At 27.5% G+C, this 23,544-nt stretch overlaps 1 protein-coding gene and 1 pseudogene across 11 annotated transcripts in view; one reads left to right on the top strand and one right to left on the bottom strand.

The window, feature by feature from the left end:
* Positions 1 to 23,544, bottom strand: part of LOC149881768 (uncharacterized) — a 45,744-nt gene that overhangs the window by 9,647 nt on the left and 12,553 nt on the right. For 10 of the 11 annotated variants that reach the window (XM_090065949.1, XM_090065950.1, XM_090065951.1 and 7 more), the window contains 10 exons: positions 22,640 to 22,933; positions 15,335 to 15,619; positions 14,561 to 14,623; positions 14,054 to 14,326; positions 9,749 to 9,787; positions 8,286 to 8,333; positions 8,090 to 8,152; positions 7,872 to 7,910; positions 6,407 to 6,439; positions 5,249 to 5,356 (listed from right to left, as the gene is read on the bottom strand). In XM_090065949.1, coding sequence (XP_089922075.1) covers positions 5,249 to 5,356; positions 6,407 to 6,439; positions 7,872 to 7,910; positions 8,090 to 8,152; positions 8,286 to 8,333; positions 9,749 to 9,787; positions 14,054 to 14,326; positions 14,561 to 14,623; positions 15,335 to 15,619; positions 22,640 to 22,933 — 1,245 coding nt within the window. Of the gene's footprint in view, positions 1 to 4,501; positions 4,757 to 5,248; positions 5,357 to 6,406; positions 6,440 to 7,871; positions 7,911 to 8,089; positions 8,153 to 8,285; positions 8,334 to 9,748; positions 9,788 to 14,053; positions 14,327 to 14,560; positions 14,624 to 15,334; positions 15,620 to 22,639; positions 22,934 to 23,544 lie in introns of all 11 variants that reach the window. The other variant, XR_016444777.1, reaches the window with a different exon arrangement.
* On the top strand, positions 19,199 to 20,170 carry LOC149881769 (uncharacterized; annotated as a pseudogene).

The raw sequence follows: 23,544 nt of genomic DNA, 5'->3' as shown, positions 1-23,544 counted from the left end.
TAATGAAGGAATTTTTTTTAGCAATCTGACTAAAAAATCAAAGAGACTTCTTGGCTATGAACTATGCAATCATGTTTTAGCATTTCTTACAAACTCACTTTACAATACTTCTTTTTTAAATTTAATTGGTTTATCATTTGTTGAACTTTCTGATAGAGATAAAGAAATTATCTTTTATCTAAGTGGTTATATATTAAGAACATTTTATTGCAGAATTTGCAGTTCTCGATTGTGGCAGCAAAAGTTAAGCACAGACTGCCTTTCACTTCTTAATGCTGGTAAAACAGAACAATTTTTTGAGAATACAGAAACATGCACTGAAGCTTATGATAAACTTGTGAATGCTAAAAATCGTGGTGGTTTGCGGAAAGTATCTCCTCCAGTTTTAGAAATTTTTACAAAAGTTGAGTTTCTCTTTTGCCATCAAAGTAAAAGTTTTGTAAAAAAAATTGATTCAGAGTTAATTGTAGCTGAAACTTTAAAAAACAGTGGAGTTTTGGTTAACATATCTGAACTTTGTAGTCTTTGCACAAATCGAGTTTCCAAAGAACTGTCTTTAAGCTTATTTTATCATCTGATTACACTTTATGTCAGAGTAAGATCTTTTTCATATGCAAAAGAAAAACTAAGTATCCACAAAATCAAAAAGAGACTCAAACAAAGTCAAAATCTCTCCGCTCAAAAATGAAAAAGACATCAATTGGATTATAATAGTTTAGTAGAATATTACACTCAAAAACGGTTATTTTCATAGCCACAAATCTCATTAAAGCATGGTTGGCATAGTAACTTTAGCAATTATTTGTCATAAAAAAGATAAGTTTTAAAAATTTTTGTTATTTGTTAATAGGAATAAAAGCTAGGTAAGAGACCCTCCCTTATCTAAAAGAAAACAAAAAATAATTAAAAATGAAGTCCAAAATTAACTATACACACTAGTTTTATAATTATAATAAACAACAAATAACTCATAGATCAAAAACAACTCAAAGATCAATTCTACCCCTAATAGACACACGCGCGCACACACACACACACACACATATATATACATGCATACATCAACTAATCATAACTAAGATCTGCCTGTGAAATCACTAGTTTTTTTGGGGGAAGTGGATACCTGTAGAGGTTTTATAAAAAGAATAATAGTTGTCTTTTTATATTGTAACAAAAGTAAATGTAAAAAAAGGTCTGCAAAATTAACTGAAACTTAATTTATTATAAAATATAAAAAAAATTCTAATGTAACTAATCAATATTTTATGCCATTTAACATTTTTAATAAGATTTGTGACTATGAAAATAGCCGTTTTTATGTATGTTGCTTTCTTTGTTTTCAGCAGTACAAGGAGACATAAGGGAAATTTTTATAGAATCACTTGAAAAGTCAACTTTTCATATCAATACATTTTTCAGAGTTAGTCCATTTTCTGTGTGGTATACGTGTTGTACTCTCCCTTGATATTTTGTTTGATTCATTGACATTCTGACAGTTACCTGCAATTGGGTGAAATATAAGTTGATTTCGAATTGTATTATCATTGAAACCAAAATCAAACAAGGAAGGATTATCTTTTCTTCTACCAATTGACCATTGTTGTCCAAAGTATTTTTCTAAAGGATCCTGACAAAACCGTTCAGTTAATATATAACTTACATTGTTGTTAATTAAAAATTTGACAAGTTCAATAACAGAATTAACTGTGATTTTTAAACCTTCATGAGTTTGCCAAGTAATAAACATTACTTCTCTCACTTTTTGAAAAATTTCCAGATCTTGATTCAATAGAAAAAAGCCAATCAGAAAGATACTTTAAAAATGTTTCTTTTAGCCATGTAAATCGAACATCATTTCTGTCAGAAAATTGTTTCAAAAAAGAGTTGCATTTTAATATACAATCATTTGTATTCCAAACATTTAAGCAGTCAAAAAAATCATTAAAATATTTGCAAAATTGTGCTGTCCAAGCTGTATCTGATGGTGCATAGATTTTTAATGCAGTACTACATGAATCACTTAAAACTTGTGCAGCTAGACAAACATTCATAGCTGAAAATGGAGTTATTTTAATGTGCTCAACAGTTAGCTTTGGACATGCATGTAATTGACATTTTAAATCTTCATAAAATAAATCAGAAATATGAGACAATAAAATATGTTGAACCTGATTGCACATATAACGATTGCTTTTACCTGCTCCGGAATGTTAAAGGCTGTTCCTTGCTGTTTTAATTAAATGAGGAACATCAAAATAAAATACATAAATCTTTTATCATCATCATCAGCAAATAGATTATCAGTGCGGTAAGTCACATCAACATTACCATAATTATCTTCTTCTTCAGCCAGATTAAAGTGCATACTTTTAAACCAACAGAGATTTCTAAAATTCCTACAGCTTTCCAAAATAGACAAAATAATTGCACTGATGTAATATTTGTAGTAGCAAAATTTGCAAAACTGTATTTAAAAGGATTTACAATACTTCTAAATAAAAAAACTAAAACATGAGAAGCAAGCTTATCAGCTTGTTGTAACGTTGCAAAATTAACACTAGGGTCACCCAAATCAACATAACCAATTAATTCTCCAGAATGTTTGTCCCAAACAAGATTTTCTTGAATTTTCATTTCATCAAGAACTAGGACTATAAATTTTTCTTGAACTGAAAAATTAATGACTTTATCTTTTAATTCTTCTATTATGTTTTTATTGAATCCCAACTTGGGCTTTACATAGTTTTTATAGTCACGCAATCGCCTACAACTTGGTAAAATTAAAAAACCAGAATTAGTTTTCTCATTTAACCTTACTGCTTCATAAGCAGCTGGTGATTTTGCAGCTAATCCCAAACAGTAACGTATTATTGCTGGATGATAATGAATCCCTTGCTTTGAGCATTTTAAATATTTTTGCTGCTCCTCCCAAAACAGGTTCATAAATGGAGAAATCTGACTTATCAGCTTTTGCCATTATTTGAACTAAATCACTTTCAATATTTTTACTAATAGCTAATGATGAATTTTCAATCTCTTGCTTCATTAAAGCTAATTCTTTTTTTAATTCTTTATTTTCTAGACGAACACTCTGTAATGTAAGCTTCAGATGATCTGGAGATGTAAATGTAATTGGTGCATTTAATTTAGCAGGGATACTAGAATTGACTAACCTTTTTTTCAAACATTTAATTTCACTTTTTTCAATACTTTTACATTGAGAACAGCATAACATCCACTCAATCAGCATAATACATGACTGAGATCGAAAATACTCTGTCTGGTTTAAGGGAAACTCACTCCTAGATGAAAATAAATCAAATTTTTTTGAAATACAATGTTTAATATAAAGATTTGATTTTAATGCAAAGACATCAGTTATTCCAGAATAAAGGTTAAATGAAGTACCAATATATAAAAGATTTGATGCTGAAATATGTCGCATAGACCTTCTGTATTTTGTATATATTAAATGATCATCTGGAATGAGCCAAGAATATACACGAATGGTGAAAGCAAGACTATCATCAACATATATTTTATATTGAGGACATGTGTGGATTGTATCATTAAGTTTAAACTCTGCCACAACAGGACTCACACTCATGGTCTAGTCACTAATTTTTAACTTGCTAATACAATTTAAGAACTCTTCAAATGATTTATATATAGGCTTAAAGGCAGTAATATTGTTTGAAGTCATTAAAGCATCTTTTTTAGCAATGATGGCAGATGCAGATTTTCTTTGTATAGGAATTGATGGTGTAAAAGATTTTTTTCGTAAGCACAGAGTCGGCAATGATCCAGGTTTTAATGCCTTTTTTTTTTTGTTATAAAGTATCATTTCTGAAAGATAATGGTTTTCACAAATAAACAGAAGCTTATTTTCTATTTGAGTCTTCAAACTTAAATCTTCATAACGATCTTTAAGAATAATGGCAATCAGACTTTCCCTCCAAGAAGTATTGAAACTGTCGTTAGAAGCAGGAACTTAAATATTGAGACTGCCTTATGCCTCCTAGAAGTACTGCATCCATAAATAGAACAATTAGCACCAGGCATTCAAAGTATTGGATGAAAAAGATGTAATTTAAGCAAGCAGTTTGTAGATAAACAATCAATGAAAAGAAATGTTGTGCACTCTGAAACGGACTGGACACTAAAAAAATGCGAACAAAGAGTTGATCAAAGGAATACCACAAGTGGCCAGACTATCTATTTCTTATGACTATGCTTCTACCTAGAATCTTTATTTTTAACTTCTACTTAAAAATCTAAATAGGAATGAAAATGGTTAATAACAAAAGTTATTGCAAAAAATATACTCAGAAAAATTATGAAAACCTCCAATCATAGTTAACTTAAGAAAACAATTAATGGTGTAATTAAAGTAAAAATCCTATTAACTTGGGTGGCATTCTCTACCAAAAACAAAACAATTTAATATTGGTAAGATGATGAATTATACAAATAAAGGTATAAAAAAAAGTGCTTTTGGTACCTCAACCTTAATTTTAAACAAAGTATTGAGTTTTCCAAAGATGGAAATTGGCTTTGATATCAGTCAAATATTAAAATGTCTTTCTTCAGAAAGTTTCCATTTGGATTGGTTCACCATCATCTTAACACAAGTGATCATTATTGAACAAACACTTTCCTTTCATGACAAAAAAACACTGCCTGCCAAAAATAAATTTTTCTTTCTTCTCCAATGCTCTTCCATTTTCAGCCTCTTTTCATGGAATACTTGATCAACCTTTTAACAAGTTAAAATTTGATTGCATGATTTTTCTAAGAATTTATAGCTCTAATTTATTATTGGAGCACTATAGCTCTTTTCTAAGTATTTATGGTGCTTCCAACTGAAGCTAAAACTGACAAATATCTCATAAAAAATCATCCTGTACCAAATAAAGATTTTAAAGTCAACTTGAACATTATATCAATGAAGCATTGCGACTGGTATTAAAGCATTAATTGTGCACCTTATTAATTGATATTTAATCACCCTTCCCTATTTAAAAAATGATGGTTTTATGTCAAAGAGTCAAAGCAGATTTTATCTGTTTATCCAGTAATTCAAATATGTACTTATTTTCCATTCCAGATCAGTTTTTAATAGACTATTAAAATTTATCATTAAATTTTAATTAATCCTGTTTTGTTCTTTAAGATTGAAGAATTACACATGCTTAGACCTAATTAAGATTGAGGGTATTTTTAATAGAATTGCACATATAAAACTAACCTGTGGGCACAGGTTCCACATTTTCTTTTGGCTTTTCATAGTAATTATCAGCGGATGAGCTTTCAGCTTGGTGTGTGAGATCTTGTGTAAATGCCTTATTTACAAAACCTGAATAGAATTTAGGCTGCAAATCTTTATACAATTTATTTTAACACTTAAAAAAAAAAAAAAATTATAAAATATCATTAACAATTACATGATTCAACTTCGTTGGTAAAGTAAAAAAGTATTTTCTTTACTTTTACTTTTTTTTCTCCTCATTAAAGGTTTTATGGAGGCACCATACTGTTTTATTGCATAAATACTTATAGTAAAAAAAAAAATTGTGATTTTAATGGAATAACTTAAACTTCAAGAATGAAAATTAATAGTGTTGTTAAAAAAAAAAATTATCAAATATTATTGGTTTGAAGTAAAAAAATACAAAACTCTTACATTAATTAAATGTCATTCTGTTGTCTTTCAGCTATAGTTTTATAGCCTCTAATAAACATTTGTACCGTTTTATGTAATGCAAGAGGCTAATTAAAAAACTACTATGTCTTCTTTAATTAAAACTCAGATTCGAAATGAACAATTTATGACTCTATTGCAGCGCTGTTATACATATTCTGCATATTATATAAAATATATTTTTATTATTAGTAAAGTACTTTTATTAAATTAGTAGCAAAAACTTTATTAGTAGCAAAGTTTCTTGGGTTTCTTAGAAAGAGTCGAGTGATTTATTGACAGTTCATAGCAGAGAAAGACAGTTGTTAAAAAAACCTAAAAGTTTGCCAAGATGTGCTTTAACCCTTTTTTCAATTCTAAATCATCAAACCTAAATACAACATGACACTAAGATTGAGTAGCAACTATTACTAAAAAATACATACCCAGAATGCATTGGCCTCCAATTTAAGTAATCAGATCTCAAAAACTGATTAGAGCTAAATGCTGCAACTTTAATAGCTTACTATATTATGTTCTTTAAGGGCTACCAAATTATGAGATTCATTGTAACATTTCATTTTCGCACTGGTTTACTGATGTAAATTAAAACATTTTCATTTTCGCGAGGTTTTATCGATGTATATTGCAACATATTCATTTTCATGTGGAACGTTTAAAAGTTATCAAAAAGATTAAAAAACTTTGAAAATAAGCTGACATTACCTGTATGACGTTTGTTATCAATTTCTTGGACAGCTGAAAAAAAATAAAAAAATGAAAAACAAAAATCAACAGTTTTCTAAAAAAAAAACTAATGAATAGTATAGTAAGTATGGATATATTAAGTATATATTAAAATATATCAAAGAATGGGTAATTCTTTAGAAAAGAGTTTTTCAATTTTTTAACTTCTACCTAGAAGTAAATATCATTAACAATTACATGATTTAACTTCGTTGGTAAAGTAAAAAAGTATTTTCTTTACTTTTTTTTTTTTTTCTCCTCATTTAAGGTTTTATAGAGGCACCATACTGTTTTATTGCATAAATACTTATAGTAAAAAAAAAATTGTGATTTTAATGGAATAATTTAAACTTCAAGAATGAAAATTAATCATGTTGTTAAAAAAAAAAAATTATCAAATATTAATGGTTTGAAGTAAAGAAATACAAAACTTAGCTTAAGAACCCAGCTTAAGTAAATAGATATACACAGCCGTCCATAAATATTAAAATGATACTGCTTTTGATAAAGTTTTTGCTTTTCACTTACAAATGAGGGGTAAATTAAAGAAGAAAATTACTTGAAATATATGCTTTACTGCAATTAAAATTACTTGGAAAAAAAAAATGTACAAACTAATTTAACTTATAACTTTCTCTCATCTATGTAGCTTTCATCTTTAGCAGCAATAAACATTTTACACATTTGTGGCATTCTGCATAACAAACTTAATCATTCTCTATAACTATTTTTGAAACAAAATCATTACTTCTATATATTTGAGTCTCTCTTTTTTGTTAGTATTAAATTTAAGGTTTGTAATGATCTAAGTTATAATGCTACAAATTTTATAAGTAAACCTTTTTATTTATAATTTACCCAACAGCTGAAAATTGCAATTTTAATGATTCATATTTTACATTTTACATAAACTTACAATTCTATGCTGTTTTATTTACTTTCAATTCAATGGGAGATTTATTTTTCTTTTCAAATAAAAGACAATTTTATCTGTTATTTTTAAGTAGAATTTTTAGATTAGAATTAGCTGTTAATGATTGTGAATGTCTCTTCTATTATGTAATTATCTTATGAGAAAAAACTTTTTTCATTTTATCAACTGAATCTTTGAGAGAAGCAGAGAGAAAGGTGTTAGAATTATCTTTTGAATGAATAAGTAATTATTTAAACAACAATTTTTCTGAACACTGATGCCTAAATCAATGTATACAAATTTTTAGGGACAGCCTAAAAATCAGTTTATTGAGTAAAAATTGCGCTTAAATTCTTTACAAATGATAAATAGAGCACACACTAAATAATAAATTTTTATTTTATATTATTGGGGGGAGGAGTAGGAGGAGGAGGATTAAGATTGAGATTAAGACTGAGGATTGAGATTAAGATTAAGTTGTTTGTTAATATGTATAAACACACATACACACAAACACATATTAAGAATTACCTGACATCGGTTCCAGTTCTTTATATATGTGCTTTTCACCTAAAAATTTAATCATTAAAACATTAGATAAAAACTTAACAAATCAAAAAATGCATAAAAACTATTCTATATATGCATTTATTTAACTTTAGAATGAATATGTATTTATTCTCCAGCAAATTCTTTTTAGTAATAAAGAATTCCACTAGAAAAAAAAAACTTGAAAAATTTTGACTAACCTGAATCTTTACTGTTAGTTTTTGCTTTATTGCTGAAGCTAACTGCTGATGAACTGCTTTGCACTGTAATTTATAAAAATATATCTATCATATGTTACAATCCCAAAAAATACCAAATAGAACAACAGATTTTTAAAAAGTAAAAAACATGCATGTTGAAAAAGATCATATAATCTGAATACAGAGCAAGTTTTACTTATGCTATGTGAAATTGAGGGCTTGCTCTTCTGATGACTTTCAACACCTAAAAAAAACATGGTTACTTAAGCAGTCTATCAATATTGAGAGCATCAAGAAATCAATATTATTTAAAACTATTAAGATAGATAAAGCATCACTTTTAAAACCTGTAGAAATTCTTCTCAAACTTAAATTAAGATTCTGTTCAAACACAAAATTCTTATCTGCACTGTGGTGTGCAATTTGATGCTAAAAAACACTATTTAGTGGGAATATTTATGCTAAATTGCTTTACATTATGCCAATTACTAGTATAAAACTTTCACAGATTTCACAAACCCATTTCAATGATGGAACTCGTTTAAAAAACTTTTAAAACTTGAAACACTTAAAAAGCTTATTGAAACACAAAGGGAAGAAAGGAGAACAAAAGGAATAGATTCAGTCTGCTGCAAAACTGAACCAACTACAATTAGTATGAAGTTGTTGTCTCATTCTAAAACAAAACATGAATTAACAGAAATGTTTTTTTAAAAATGCTGATTGCAGTCTTGCATACTGTAAAATCATATCATAAAAACAAAAAAGCATATCATAATATTGACTTGGAGTTACGTTTTTATTTCCCATACAACCACTTCCAAAAAAACTTTGACAGAAGAGTTCTATCCCTTATACTTCAGATAAATGCTTAAAAAACAATATCTAAAGAAAGATGGGTTTTTCATGTTCATCAATAAGATTATTGGGCACCCAGTTAGACAAAGTTGTCTCTGGTCTCATCACTAAGAAAGGGAGATCAACAGTCCACCAGGTTGCAGAGTTTATAGAATTACTCCATGTAATGTGGATTTTGAAATCTCCATGAGTACAATCCAAGTTTTAGAAGAGTTTACAGAAACTGTTTTAACAGCTGCTATAAATAATCTCAAAAAACATTTCTATTTTATTACTAAAAAAAATATAGTTCTTGCAATAACAAATGACAAGTTTGGTGAGAAAGTGGGAGATGATTGCCCTAGCACAACTCCCATGTTCCAGGCCTGAAAAATTCAAATTTAAGCAACCTTTCTTGTCAAAATTTAGCATTTAAAGTATTACATGTAACCCAAATTCAGTTAGGTTTCAGATTTGGGAAATCAGCATCCAAACCTGAATGAAGTTTAGATAATAGCTTAATAAGTCAAAAATTTTCTGGACACTGATGCCTACATCAATGTATCAATAGTATAAAAGTCAAACACATTTTTAAGGACAGCCTAAAAATCAGACTATTGAGTAAAAATTGAGCTTAAATTCTTCACAAATGATATCTAGAGCACACACAAAATGTTGAATTTTACATTATATTGAGAGGGGGGGGGGGGGAGGATTAAGAAACTAATTGATCAATATACATATATATATATATATATATATATATGTATATATATATATATATAAACACACACATAGACACAAACATATATTAAGGATTACCTGGCTTCAGTTCCAGCTTATCATATGCATGGTTTTCACCTAAAAAATTAGTCATTAAAAAATTAGATAAGAACTTACTTAAAACATCAAAAAATGCATAAAACTTATTTTTGTAACTGAAATTTTGTAACTGAAATGAAATATTTACTGCTGCATACACAACCTTACTTATATACTTAACAAACAATTTTACAAGAATTCACTTCACAAAATATTCAATTGGTTCAACTTTTAAATAAAAAGGTAAAAGAAAAATTCTGGGGGATGTCTTGTTATTTTGCAGCATTAAATAATCTAAAAGGTTTTTGTATCTTATAAAGAACAAAATCATACTGGCTATCTGCCAAGAAGCATTCAAAATGATTTGATAATTGCCTACTCAGTTCATGAGGTAAAAGTGTTTCTTGTGCAAAATTGGTAATACTAGAGCAGAGAAGCAAACTACAGATTATTTCAAGATCTTCAATAAAAAAATTGTAAAGATAAAAATAGAGTACAGGAAAGATGTGCTTGCTATCTGCACAGATATAAGGCCATGATGGTGAAAATAAGGGAGCTGGCTCTGAAAGAGTAAAATTAGTAAAAAAAAACTATAGAAACTAAGCACTAAGTTTGACACCAATAAATAATGATTTTCCTAGATTACTTTAGCTAAATATTGGCATCAGATTTTTCTGATAAAAAAAGTTCAAGATGCTCAGTCAGAGTACAAGAAGCTCTATGAACTGTTAACATTTGCCTTTTTAAATTACAGAATAAAAGCACATAAAATGACTAAGTGTTTAAGAAAGTGACTGAGTTATAATTACAAATCTTGTTTACTTATTGTGAAGTAAAAACTGGGTGTTGAATTGGAAGATAGCAAAATTAGATAATCAGTCATTGTGAAGTCTTTGTGTTTCTGAAGTTCCAAAGTATACTATATGTTTCCATTATATTTGTTTCATAAAAATAATTATAAAGTTTTTATTGAATCACAACTTTTCTTCACTAATTATTATTCTTATGATATTACATTATTATACTTAGCAAATAGAATAACCCTGTATTAGAAAAATGCTTAAACATAGATTTTATTATTCCATTTAAAAGGAACTTTAATACAATTGAACTATGCTAATTGAGTGTGTAATACCATTATTTGTGGATGAATGGTAAATTCAACACCTAACACTGAAGTGGAGGTCTCATACAAATGAGTAAATCTAGAAAGTGGGAATTACAGAAAAACTACTAATTTATATAGTAATAATGGACTAAGATTCAAGCCTGATAAAAGCCATTAGACTGATGCAAGAGAAAACTGGTTAAATGGATGGAGATCAGACAGTCAATACACAAGAAGATTTGGAAAGCATAGAGGCATTGGAGGATGAAAAACTGTTTAACTTTGTGGCACAAAATCTTAGTGTACACATACCAACTTACTATTAAGTTGGTATGCGTAGGTCAGGGTCTATCATAAAAGTTGAATTTCAAATTTAGACTTATTGATCTTAAACATATGTATCTTTATATAGGGGGTTCAGAGCTGTCTAAGAATTTTGAATCAGTTTTTACAACTTCTTTTCTTTTGAAAGCATCTCAGTTTTCAGGTATGCTTGCTAATGTTAATTGTACTGCTAATAACTAACATAAGCAAAGTAAATACTAGAACAACTTTAATTATAAAAGAAAATTTTAAAACTCAGAAATAAGTAAACTAATTTTAAGAAATTTTTACTATTGTAAATGGTTCAATTAAAATACTATTATATCTGACTTGAACTGTGGAAAAGCTTTTTTAACAATGTGTTTTGAATCATTGTCCCTTCTGAATAATTGTAAAAAGTTATTAAACCTCCATTTTATTATTTATGTTACATTTCAACTTTAGTAATGAATTTTTAGTAAAAAAATTTCACTTTATCTAGAGATTTTATCAGGAAGCCTTACACTGGAACATATATAATATAAAATAGAATAAATTTTTGAAGACCTAAAGTTACAACTAAAAAGGCCAATAGTAAGGTATTCCAAGATTGATCCTCATAAGACTGTTTCCAAACTTAATACAATTGAGAAAGTTTCATGGCACAAATTGTAACATTGATAGAACTAAATGTTGATTAACTGAAAATGATCTGTATGGTTACCATCTAGTTATGAAACCGTTGATATCTGCAAGAAATTTAAAAACCAGAATAAAATTTTCAATAGATCACATTAGACAGTTAATAACTGTTCAAAAGTCTTTTTCTCTGACAAATCAAAGTTCATACTACTTAGTAGTGATGGAATTAGATATGTCAGACATCTAGAAGGAAACTCAATTCAAAATATGAGATACCTACTGTTAAACATGGCAGAGAAAACCATATTGAGGTTTGAGAATGTTTTGGTTGTGACAATACGAGTCTAATTCATTGCATAGAAAGTATTATGGACCAGTGTGTTTACTTAGACATTGTGAATAATGTTAAGTTACTGCATGCAAATAATAGAATGGCTTGGAAATGGATTTTAAATTATTCAAAGCACTGGGATTGGTAAAGAATTATTTTAAATCATAAAAAATAAAACTTCTTAAATGGCTCTACCAGAGCACAGATCTCAATCTTATTGAGCATCATTGGGATTACATTTGATTTGATTGAAAAATAACATTCTTCAGAGTGTTCTATTATTTTATTGAAACAATAAACAAAATTTCTTATTGAAAAATTGACATGATGATTTTTGAAATTAACTTATATCAAAATTTTTTTATTTCTAAACTTGATAAAAAGCCTTTTCAAACAAAATTTTACTTTAACTGTCATAATTTGTAATTTTTGTTATTTGTATTATGAATTGAACTTACATAAACAGAAAATATGGTAAAAATTTCAATTGATTTGTGAAACTTTATGAAAAGACACACTTTAAAAACTGAAAGAAACTTGTTGTTTCTACACAATTGCATGTTACTGTATAAAAATACCTAGAGTAGCATGCAAAAGTTTATAAACAGCTAAAATATTCTGAGTTTTTAATCAAAACTTTTTGCCTTTTCACTGAAATGAATGAAATTTTTAACGATTGCTCTTATAATGTGATTACATAGTATAATTTGATCAAAAAAATGGTAACTTGTAACTGAAGGGGGAAATTCAAATTTTATTGAAAACAACAACATGTTAAGTCAACTAAGTTGATAGGAACATCTATGGGGATATTTGCCCAACAACCTGAAAGTACCTGGAATAAATCAATTTTATTGGTCTTTTTTTTTATTAACTTTCCAATTATTTTTAAAATTCAATTTAAGTTAAATATTATTTCCAATAAATTAATTATAATATAAATACATTTTTCCTAATGAAATTTGGATTTTTTTAATAGGGCATGGAATTGCCATACTAAATTATAAACTTTTGCACAATTATGTTTTCAATAAAATTTGAATTACTCCCTTCTGTTACAAATTATCATTTTTTTAGTAAATCATACTATTCAATCACATTATAAGAACATTTGTTAAAAATGTTATTCATTTTTAGTGAAAAGTCAAAAAGTTATGACAAAAAAACTTGAAAAATTTAGCTATTTATAAACTTTTGCACATTACTGTATTTAAAATAAATACCCATTTAGGGCACTAAATGCATTAGGGTATTTATTATAACAAGCACCTGCCAAAGTTCAAGTTTCTTTAAGGAAATTTCCATTAAAAAAAAACTACTGTATACAAACTTTAAAATTCTCTAAAGCTACAAAAAAAAAACTGTCTAATAAAAATTGTTTATAGTATCCATGTCAAACAATATATGTACATTAGTTTAACAATCACCAGTGTTTTCATTGTTACAGTGTTTCAAACAGCTTTTTAAAAAAAAACTGGTAAGCTGATTTGAGTTTACTTTTTGAGTTTATAACAAATGCTATTTCATTAGTTTGTTTCTCTTGAATGTTGGAATTAACTTAAATTCTTTCAAACACAGATTCATCCTACTTTTAAGATGGTTTTCTTAATCATACAAATTGAGATGAAAATAAGATACAAAAAACAAAAATCAAAAAAATATCAATTTGTTTTGTTTTTTAAATAAGTAAAATTGAAAACATTTTTTTATTGAAAGTGGAAAAACTCCAGTTAAGAATTACAGTTATAACTTATATTATCATAGGAAATTACACTAGTTTTATTGGCAATTTTCATTGACAAGAATCTACTACAATATGTATCTATCAAATAAACCAAAAGAAGTTTCTATGCATTGTAAATGAGTTAGAAATTAAAGAACTTGTATTCTGCTTTGATTTATATTGAAAAATTTTTATTACCTCCTAAGTATTTATCAGTTTCTTGTATTATTAACCCATATTCCATCTTTTTCAAAACATTTCTTACAGTTTTCCATGTAGGAGAACAATGCTGATATCCAAATACTGTGAGCATTTCATAAGCCTTATCTCCTTCTTTGTTTTTAGTTGCATGAATGTCTTCTAACTTACTTTTGTTGACTGCTAAAGCAATACCTACTTCATACCAACAATTAGCTAATTTGTTGCTTAAAAATAATTTAAACTGGTCCAGTGGCTTCTCCGAATCTTTGTCTAAAAATAAAAAATAACATTTTTATTGAAAAAACAGTAACTTTATCTGGATTTACAATTTTCGCAAAATAGAACCTTCAGAGAAAGTTGGCTGACAGCAAATGCAGAGTGTTGACGGACAGCAAATGCATTATAATTTTTTATTACAATTACAATAAGAATTTATAACAATTCCTTTAAACATTTTTTTAACAAATACAACAAGTGGAAACTAATATTTCAATAAAACAATACCTTGAACAGAATTATCATACATTTGAATATAACCCATGCTATCCTCATTGTTGTTATTAGAAACTATAATAAAAAGTTAATAAGCAAAAGTTGATAAATAAAAGTTGATTGAAACTGTACCTGAATGGTAATTTCTGTAATCATTACTAAAGGATCAAACAATCTTTAAGCTGACCATAACCATAGCAATAATGATGAGTATTTGTTTACTCTGTTGGAAACTTCTATTGCTGCTAAACAAAATCCTAGCTCTACAGCTCATATATGAATATAATTTAAGAAAATGGATTCATTTACCTTATCTAAAATAGACAACTTGTCAAAAATATGAGTATGTCCAAGCCCTGTTTTCCAAAAGATCAGTTGTCTGAATCCTTTGTGCAATAATTGAAAAGTTTTGATAACAAAACAATTTTTTTTTGATTTTATTTGAAAAGGTGAGTCATCTGTCCTTCAGTTATCTGTATGTAGTTGTCTGAAAAATTTTCAGACTTGACTATTGGACAACTGATCACTTTCACCATTATTCATGAAGAGATATTGAAATGATGGTCATTTCAACTCATGCAACACAATCTACTTTTTATATTATTTATATACTTTATATATTTATATATTTTTTTATTATTTTTTATATTATAATTTTCCTTTTGATAACCTATATTTTTTTACAATGTTGAAATCTCACATGAAATCTCTGCTTTGTCATGTATAAAATCTCTTTGTTTTTGGACAAAAATTGAAAAACATTAAAATAATAAAATTTTAACTTACTTTCAAAAAGCTCCTCAGCTTTTATAACCAAATCATACCTCCCCATCTCTTTAAAAATATCTTTAAAATCATCCAATTTAGGAGCACTTAATTGTTGACTGTCCCACAATAGTAATATTTCAAAAGCTCTTTCTTTTCCATTAGTAAATGCTTGATCAATCAAATCTAACTGAGCATTATCAATTTTTAGATATTTACTTAAAATTGTAGATTCTTCATTAAGATGTTGACTGAACTTCTGGTAAAAAGTTATCAGAGTCTGATTTCTCAAAATTTTCTCATTACCTAATAAAAAAGAAAAATTTTTCATTCTATAAAGTTATACATAACACATACAATTTTTTATAAATATATTTGTGATGTATATATCTGAGTGTGTTATGTATTATCAGAACATGCATATTAGAGCTGGTCAAATAAGTCATGAAAAAAATTAGGGTAAAGACCAAATTTATGTTTTGGAAAGACCCTTATTTCATACTAAGAACATTCTTTTTTTAACCTTCCTAAAAGAGCGCACATGGGTTGAAAAGGTCAAATTTCCCTCCAATTTGTGTCATTTTTAGGTCAATCATAAATAGTTTATGGGAATCCTAAATGTCAATCTTTTATTGGTTGTTTATAAATTATAAACTTAACAGTTTTGAGTGAATGATACTGTATTGATTTCATTATATGAAAACTTTTTGAAAAATCTGTTGATTTTTCAAAACTTTTTTAAAAAAAAAAGTTGATTGCTCATTGAATAACCTGCCAAAGTGTAAGTAATTTAGACTACTTGAAAATTTTATGTCTATTTTATGCTAATTATTTATTGTTATTTTATTTTTTACAACATGTAAATAAAAATATAGAAAACAGCATATTCAATGATTCTTGGATAAAATAATCATTAAATTTAAAAGATATCTTCAAAACTATTTAAAAAAAAATTTTTACATTAAATCTTATATGGTGATACATTAAAAAATTTTTACATTAAATCTTATATGGTGATACATTAAAAAATTTTTACATTAAATCTTATATGGTGATACATTAAAAAATTTTTACATTAAATCTTATATGGTGATACATTAAAAATTTTTTACATTAAATCTTATATGGTGATACATTAAAAAATTTTTACATTAAATCTTATATGGTGATACATTAAAAAATTTTTACATTAAATCTTATATGGTGATACATTAAAAAATTTTTACATTAAATCTTATATGGTGATACATTAAAAAATTTTTATATAAAATCTTATATGGTGATACATTAAAAAATGCTAAGTACCTCCCAATTTCTAAAAATTAAAAATGATAACCCACCTTGCATTTCTAAACAGCATCTAGATCAATTCACACACTGGAAAGTTATATAAGATATATAAATTTAGATTTTATTGCATAAAAGCATTTTTTTAACCAAAAAATAAAAGGCTACCTTGTTTAAGGCTTTATTATACCTTTTAAGATGTTTTTAATAAAAATGATTCTTTTTGAAATTTTTATGAAATTTCACTTCTTTTAAGCCCCAGGTTAACCTACTTTTGAGGAACGATTTTAAAATGTAATATTATAGATAGGGTTAGGACTATTGTAATTGTAATGAAAACAATAACAGTAACAATAATTATTGTTATTGTATTAACTTAATTTAGAAACAATAACAATACTTGTGATTTACAACTATTGTAATTCTGTAATACAATAACAATAAATATTGTATTGCAATTCATCTTTATAAAACAATAACAATATCTGAAAAAAAAAATGTATTGTAATGACCCACTACAATAACAATAAATATTGTATTGCAATTCATCTTTATAAAACAATAACAATATCTGAAAAAAAAATGTATTGTAATGACCCACTATAATAACAATAAATATTGTATTGTAATTCGTCTTTGTCATACTATAACAATATATTGTTATTGTAATAAAAAAAATTATTTTATTGTCAAAACTTAATAAATGTTTTAATAGTCTAGTTGCCGAATATATACCCTTGTAACCTGGAAATAGGGTACAACTAATATTTAATGATTGATTCTATTTTACTGAAACATAATGGGAGGGGGAAGGGGTGCCAGAATGGTACATTGGGCAAATTTAAATATTAAAAATCAACGTTAACGGGATCAAAAAAAAGGAAATCATTGTTTTTCTGCAAATGAAAGGGATTCAGCAGACCTAAGACAGCGATTCAACATAAAATACGTCCTGAGATAGGTAAAATAGATAATAAAAATGAAGTGAATAGTTTTCTTTAAGTTTAAAAATTACAGAATATTTTACAATAATAGGCCAGGTGAATAAAAATGAGCAATTGCTTTTACTCAGTAATTGCTCAATTTTACGTGAATAAAAACTTAAGAAAAGTTGTTGAAGTTTTTATTCACGTAAAGCTGACCAATTACTGAGTAAATTGCTCATTTTTATTCACCCAGCCCAATAAACTACAGAATGCTCATCAAATTGCCCACAAATGCAAAGTCCAGTTACTTTCGCGTTCGGCGCGTATAAATATTTCCAGTGGATACAGAACGTAAAAAAGACACCTTTTAAATTCTTTTGAACGATTTGGACGTCTTTTCAACGTTCAAAAGACATCTTCTTTAGGTCCGGTGCCTACTGGGATAACACAATGAAAACTGGCTTTATTAAACAGTCGATGCAATGTTTTGATGCTCTACTATTACTTGCTGTTTTTTTTCAGATGAATATTTAAAGAATCAAAATCACTTATGTCTTTAGAGAACAAAAGTGAAATTAGTTCTTCCATGATCATACGTAATACTCTAATACTGTGTGGAAACGTCTTTCCAGCCAACATAGCTCCAACACCTGCAATCGCAATTTTCAATACACCTTCCAGAACATGACATTAAGGTACAAACACAATCAACAATTGCTGGATGTTTTTCAACTGTTTTAGCTAAGTAGCTAAAACAGTTGAAAAGCTAGTGCTAGCTTTTCCTGAAGAACTGAGAACCACCATAGCACTACCAACGTAGTCAAAAAGATCAAAAATTAAATTTCTGCAGCTTTTTGTCTGCAAACAAAATAAATTAAAAACTACACTCTTTTTATTTGGTACGGATTAATTATCAAAAGAACATTTGCGAACGTATGCCTTACGTAATAATACCAATAAAATACCACAATGAGCGGAAACTAAAAACCTTATTGCTATGAAATTATCCTGAATTAGCAATTTAAAATTCGGGAAATTTCTAATAAAACTATTTATAAGTAAAGTCTTGTATTGTAAAAAGAGTATACCAAAACTTATATAGAATTTCATTAATTATATTAGTTGTAATTTATATAATATATTATTAACTAAAATCTTCTTAAATATTTTGTGGTTCATTCTCGGGTACAACCGATTTTACCCTATTCAAAAAATATTTTATGTTGAATTGCTATCTACTTAGTATTTACACAATAAACGTTTAATTAACTAAAATTTTAAACTTTGATAAGTCTAAAATTGTATTTTAACTTTAATTTTAGACTGCCTAATTCTTTCCAGCCGACTAGTACAAATTAGGTTTTTTATTGTTTTATAGTCATGGTTTTTTATTACGCAATAAATAATTCTTCCGCGGAAGAATTGACACAGTCCGTGTCCAAACAATGTTAAAGCGTGTCAATATAAAAGCGTGACAAGTTAAACTTTCTGAGTTGCCTAAGTCAAAAGAAAATTTCAATTTTTGAAAGATTCTTAATCAAATGCAGTAAAAAGGTTAGTTTTATGATTGCAGGTCAAATGGAGGCCACTGCAGCGCACTTGAAACCAAAAAAATTTGTTTAAAGGACCACTCCATAAAATTCAAAGCTTTGTCAAGACACGCTGGAATAGTATGTTTTTTTGCTTGAAGTCAATTTTAGATGCGAAGCCTATTCTTTTGTACATACAAAAAAAAGGAAAGAAAAATGAATTCCCTGTCAAGCAGAATACCTGGTGGAGAGAAATTCCTGATGAATCCATTTTTGAAATCTGGCAGAAAGTTTTGCCCTTGATGAAAAGGCTTAAAGGCGCAATCAACACCTTGTCTGTTGAAGACAAGCCATCAATTCATGAAGTCATTCCCATAGTGTTCAACTTGCACAAAATCTTCTCTGACAGCATGACAGAAGAAAACACAGAAGATGTGAAGAACTACTGTGCAGCTGTTTTGTCTAAGCTTGAAGAAAAGTTTAAGAATCATGGCTACGATGAGAAAGCTTTTGCTGAAGCCAACTTTTTAGATTCACGTTACCGTGGTGTAGTTCTACGTCAATTCTCCCTGGCATTATTCGAAAAGGTCAAACAAGAAATTATCAATGAACATTCTTCCTACGAAGAATGGACCTCTGCAACACGCCCAGAGGTTTTTTAGGAGTTTTCCCGTAAAAACGATCCCCTTTATGAAGCCTGCAGAGATGAAGAAAAAGCAACAGACCCAATGGTTGGAGCTGAAGAGAAACCTCTTATTTTAATGGAGTGGGAAGCTTTTTTAAAAGTGAAAGTGCCAAAAGATACTGATGTCTTTTGCTGGTGGAAACAAAATGAATTTCAATTTCCAATTTTGTCTACAGCTGCTCGTGCTGTGCTCTCCGTCCTAGCATCTTCTGCAGCATCAGAACAAGTTTTCTCAGAGGCATAAAATATTGTAACTCTACTACGAAGTCGTTTGGACCCAACTAATGTGGCTCGTCTGGTGTATATACATCACAACAGCAGCAAAGTCATAATTCAGTGGGATTTACAACTTGAATCAGGTAAATGCAGTTTGTTAGAGGGTTTGTTGGTTGCTGTAACAAATTTATCTTTTTTAATTCTTTCAACTTGATTTTTGATTTTACTTTAATTTGAAAAATTTAAATTAAAAAAATTTAATTAAAAATAAATAAATTATAAAACTGTCAAAATGCAAACTTTAAATTTAACTGATTAAAACTGTTAGGAAATATCATATTTTGATACAAAGTATCAAGAAGAGTAAAAATGCTGAAATAATGTTATTCAGGTCAACTTGAAGGTCCATCTAAGTCTGATCATGAACAGTTCCATGTCTGCTGCCTCCTCGAGCAGAACCTCAACTTCAGTTAAGCGCAATGCATCTCATAGCCAATTTGAAGAAATTGATTCAGAAGATGATGAAGATCAACTTAATCAGGTCTCCAGTGGTTCAAGTCAGAGTTTTGATGATAATGATGATTACACATCACCCTGAATTCAAACAAAGGCAAAAACATCTAATAGTCTTATTCTTATACCAAAGTCTTATAAACACAACTCATTCCAGTATAACTTTTAGCAATTAAAATCTTTGTAAGAAAAAGTATGAGATATTTGGAAAAATAATGAATATGAAGATATTGTTAAAAATAGTACGGTTAACATTTTGTTTTATTTTCAGGCCTTAAACGCATCAAGAAAAATCTCCTTTTGGCTCTTCGTTTCGTCATCATTAATTTTTTTGTTGGTTCTTCAATATTTCAAGACATTAACATTTATATTTAAGAAGAATATTATGTTTAACTGTTTGTGTTACTAAAGTTAATTTTCGTATATATTTTAAGTTCCTTTGCAGTATTAAAATCAAGAGGAAAAAATAAAAGGGCTGAATAAAATAATTTATGAAAGTTATTTTTCATAATAGTAAGGCTATCATCAGACAGACAATATTTTGCGGCCATTTAGAGCATAGAAATACATAACAAGATAGGCGATGCGAAATCTAAATATGTAAAAAATAAAATTTGCAATATGTTGCAAATCCGTAAATAAATAAAGAATAGCAAAAATAATAGTAAGTTCGTCAGAGATGAATATAAATACGTTAAAATACGTCAGCTTTTCTGCTATAATGTAAAGTAATACACTACAATAGTTATTGTAATTGTTTTCATCAAAACAATACAATAGTTATTGTAATTTTATTTCATTAAAACAATACAATACAATAGTTCTCGAATTTTGTTGTATTGTTAGAAAAAAAACAATACAATACTTATTGTAATTGTTTTTCATCACAGCAATACAATACAATAGTTCTTGAATTTTGTTGTATTGTTAGAAAAAAAACAATACAATACTTATTGTAATTGTTTTTCATCACAGCAATACAATACAATAGTTCTCGAATTTTGTTGTATTGTTAGAAAAAAAACAATACAATACTTATTGTAATTGTTTTTCATCACAGCAATACAATACAATAGTTCTCGAATTTTGTTGTATTGTTAGAAAAAAAACAATACAATACTTATTGTAATTGTTTTTCATCACAGCAATACAATACCAAAATAAATTTTTTTTATTGTTTCTGTAATATTGCAATACAATATTATTGTATTGTAATGTGTAATTGTATTTAATTTTTACAATTACAATTACAATAGTCCTAACCCTAATTATAGACTTACCAAATAATGAAAGGTCTTAGGCTACATCTAAAAATAACTTTAAGATAATACCTTTCAAAATCCAGTGTCTTTTCATTAGGAAACATTTAGGAGGTGCTTAAATAAAATTATTTTCATTGGCATTCTGATGGGAATACATGAAATATTTAGAAAAATATATGGGATATATATGGGATATATAGGGATAAAGATGAAATATATGGAAAATATATGGGATATATTTGGGATACATATGATATATATGGGATACAGATGAGATATATGGAATATAGTTTCTCTCAAAAAATGTGGTTTTATTTTCAAAATTATATGAGATTAAAATCTAACAAATAAAGTCCAGGCTTTTTTTGTTATAAAGTATAAAACAAGTTATGAAAATGTCTTGAGAATTTAAATTGCTATGTGATACCTGGTTACTATGTCAAAGATATATTATATTGTAAATTGTCATATGATATCTGGTTACTATATTAAAGATAGAGTACATTCTAAATTTATCTTTGATGTAGCAATACAACAATAACCCCAAAATGTTTTCTATTGCTAAGCTGTTTCAGAAAAAAACCACAATAAGTTTTAAGTCATGCAATCTTATAGTTTCAATATTGCATATTTAAATATTTCTGAATCAACAATTGTTTAATATCAAATTTAAACCATTGATAATATACAGATCAACCAAAAATAAAAAGCTTTTAAAAATTTAAGTGCTTTATTTAAAATTCATTTTTCCAAATACAAATTAAAACTTCAAAAAACTGAAATTAATTTCTATAACATGAATGTCAAAATTTCTTTTAAATACCAAAATTTTAAAAATAGTTTATTTGCAATGATACAAGAATAAACTTAAAACTATCAATAGATTAAGAAATATACCTAATTATTACCTTCTATTATGTAAGAATCCATATTTCTTATAACACTATTCCATTCTTTGTTATATATTAACTGTTTCCTACATTCTTTCCAAGAATTGTCATGTGTTTTGTCACCCCACAAGCGGAGCATTTCATAAGAACAATCAGTACTACTTTTTTTAGAGTCTCTGATAACATCTAAGTCAGTCAAATCAAGCTGCATCTCTACCCCAAAAACATACCACTTTTTGCTTAAAAGTTCACTCAAAAATATGTGAAAATCTTTGAGATAAAGATCCTTCATTGCACCATTGTTTCTACTTACTAAAATGAAACTTCTTTATTTAATTTAAAACAAAACTAAAATAAACTAAAACAACTTCAAATTAAAGTAAAATTTTAAATTATCATTTATACAGATTTTGGTAAGGCAGTATATTTGTATTACAAATGTTTACAATAATTACACTATCTCATTTAGCTTCATATTGGATGCATTTACAGAGTACCACAGTATTACCACAGTGGCAGGGGTAATACTGTCTTTTGTATTAAGTGATAAACTGTGTAAATCCATAATTAAAATGATAAAATTATCTTGTGAATAATTTAATAACTGCTATTCTGAAAGTATTCAAAATATTATTGTGTAACTATCTACAACTTAGACTTTACATCATAACATTATAAAGACAGAACAGTAGACAAGTATAGGGTGAAGCCTTATCAAATATGCTGTTTATGTCTAATATATGTGTCAAAAAAACCAAAAACCTTGCCAAAATTTTGAAACTTGTTTTGAAGTTCAAATCTTGAAATTCAAAAACCTTGATAGCATCTTAATGAGAGATAGGAAATAACTCAAACCCATCAAGAATCTGAACTTCAAAATAAAACTATAAAACATGGATTCTTTCCTATAAAAATTCCTTGAA

This window comes from Hydra viridissima, unplaced genomic scaffold (assembly GCF_058129835.1).
Source record: "Hydra viridissima isolate aposymbiotic clone 2 unplaced genomic scaffold, HvirCarnegie_v1 scaffold_11, whole genome shotgun sequence".
NCBI lineage: Eukaryota > Metazoa > Cnidaria > Hydrozoa > Anthoathecata > Hydridae > Hydra > Hydra viridissima.
The sequence above is the reverse complement of the archived record's forward strand: the minus strand, read 5'-3'. Positions and strand labels throughout refer to the sequence as shown.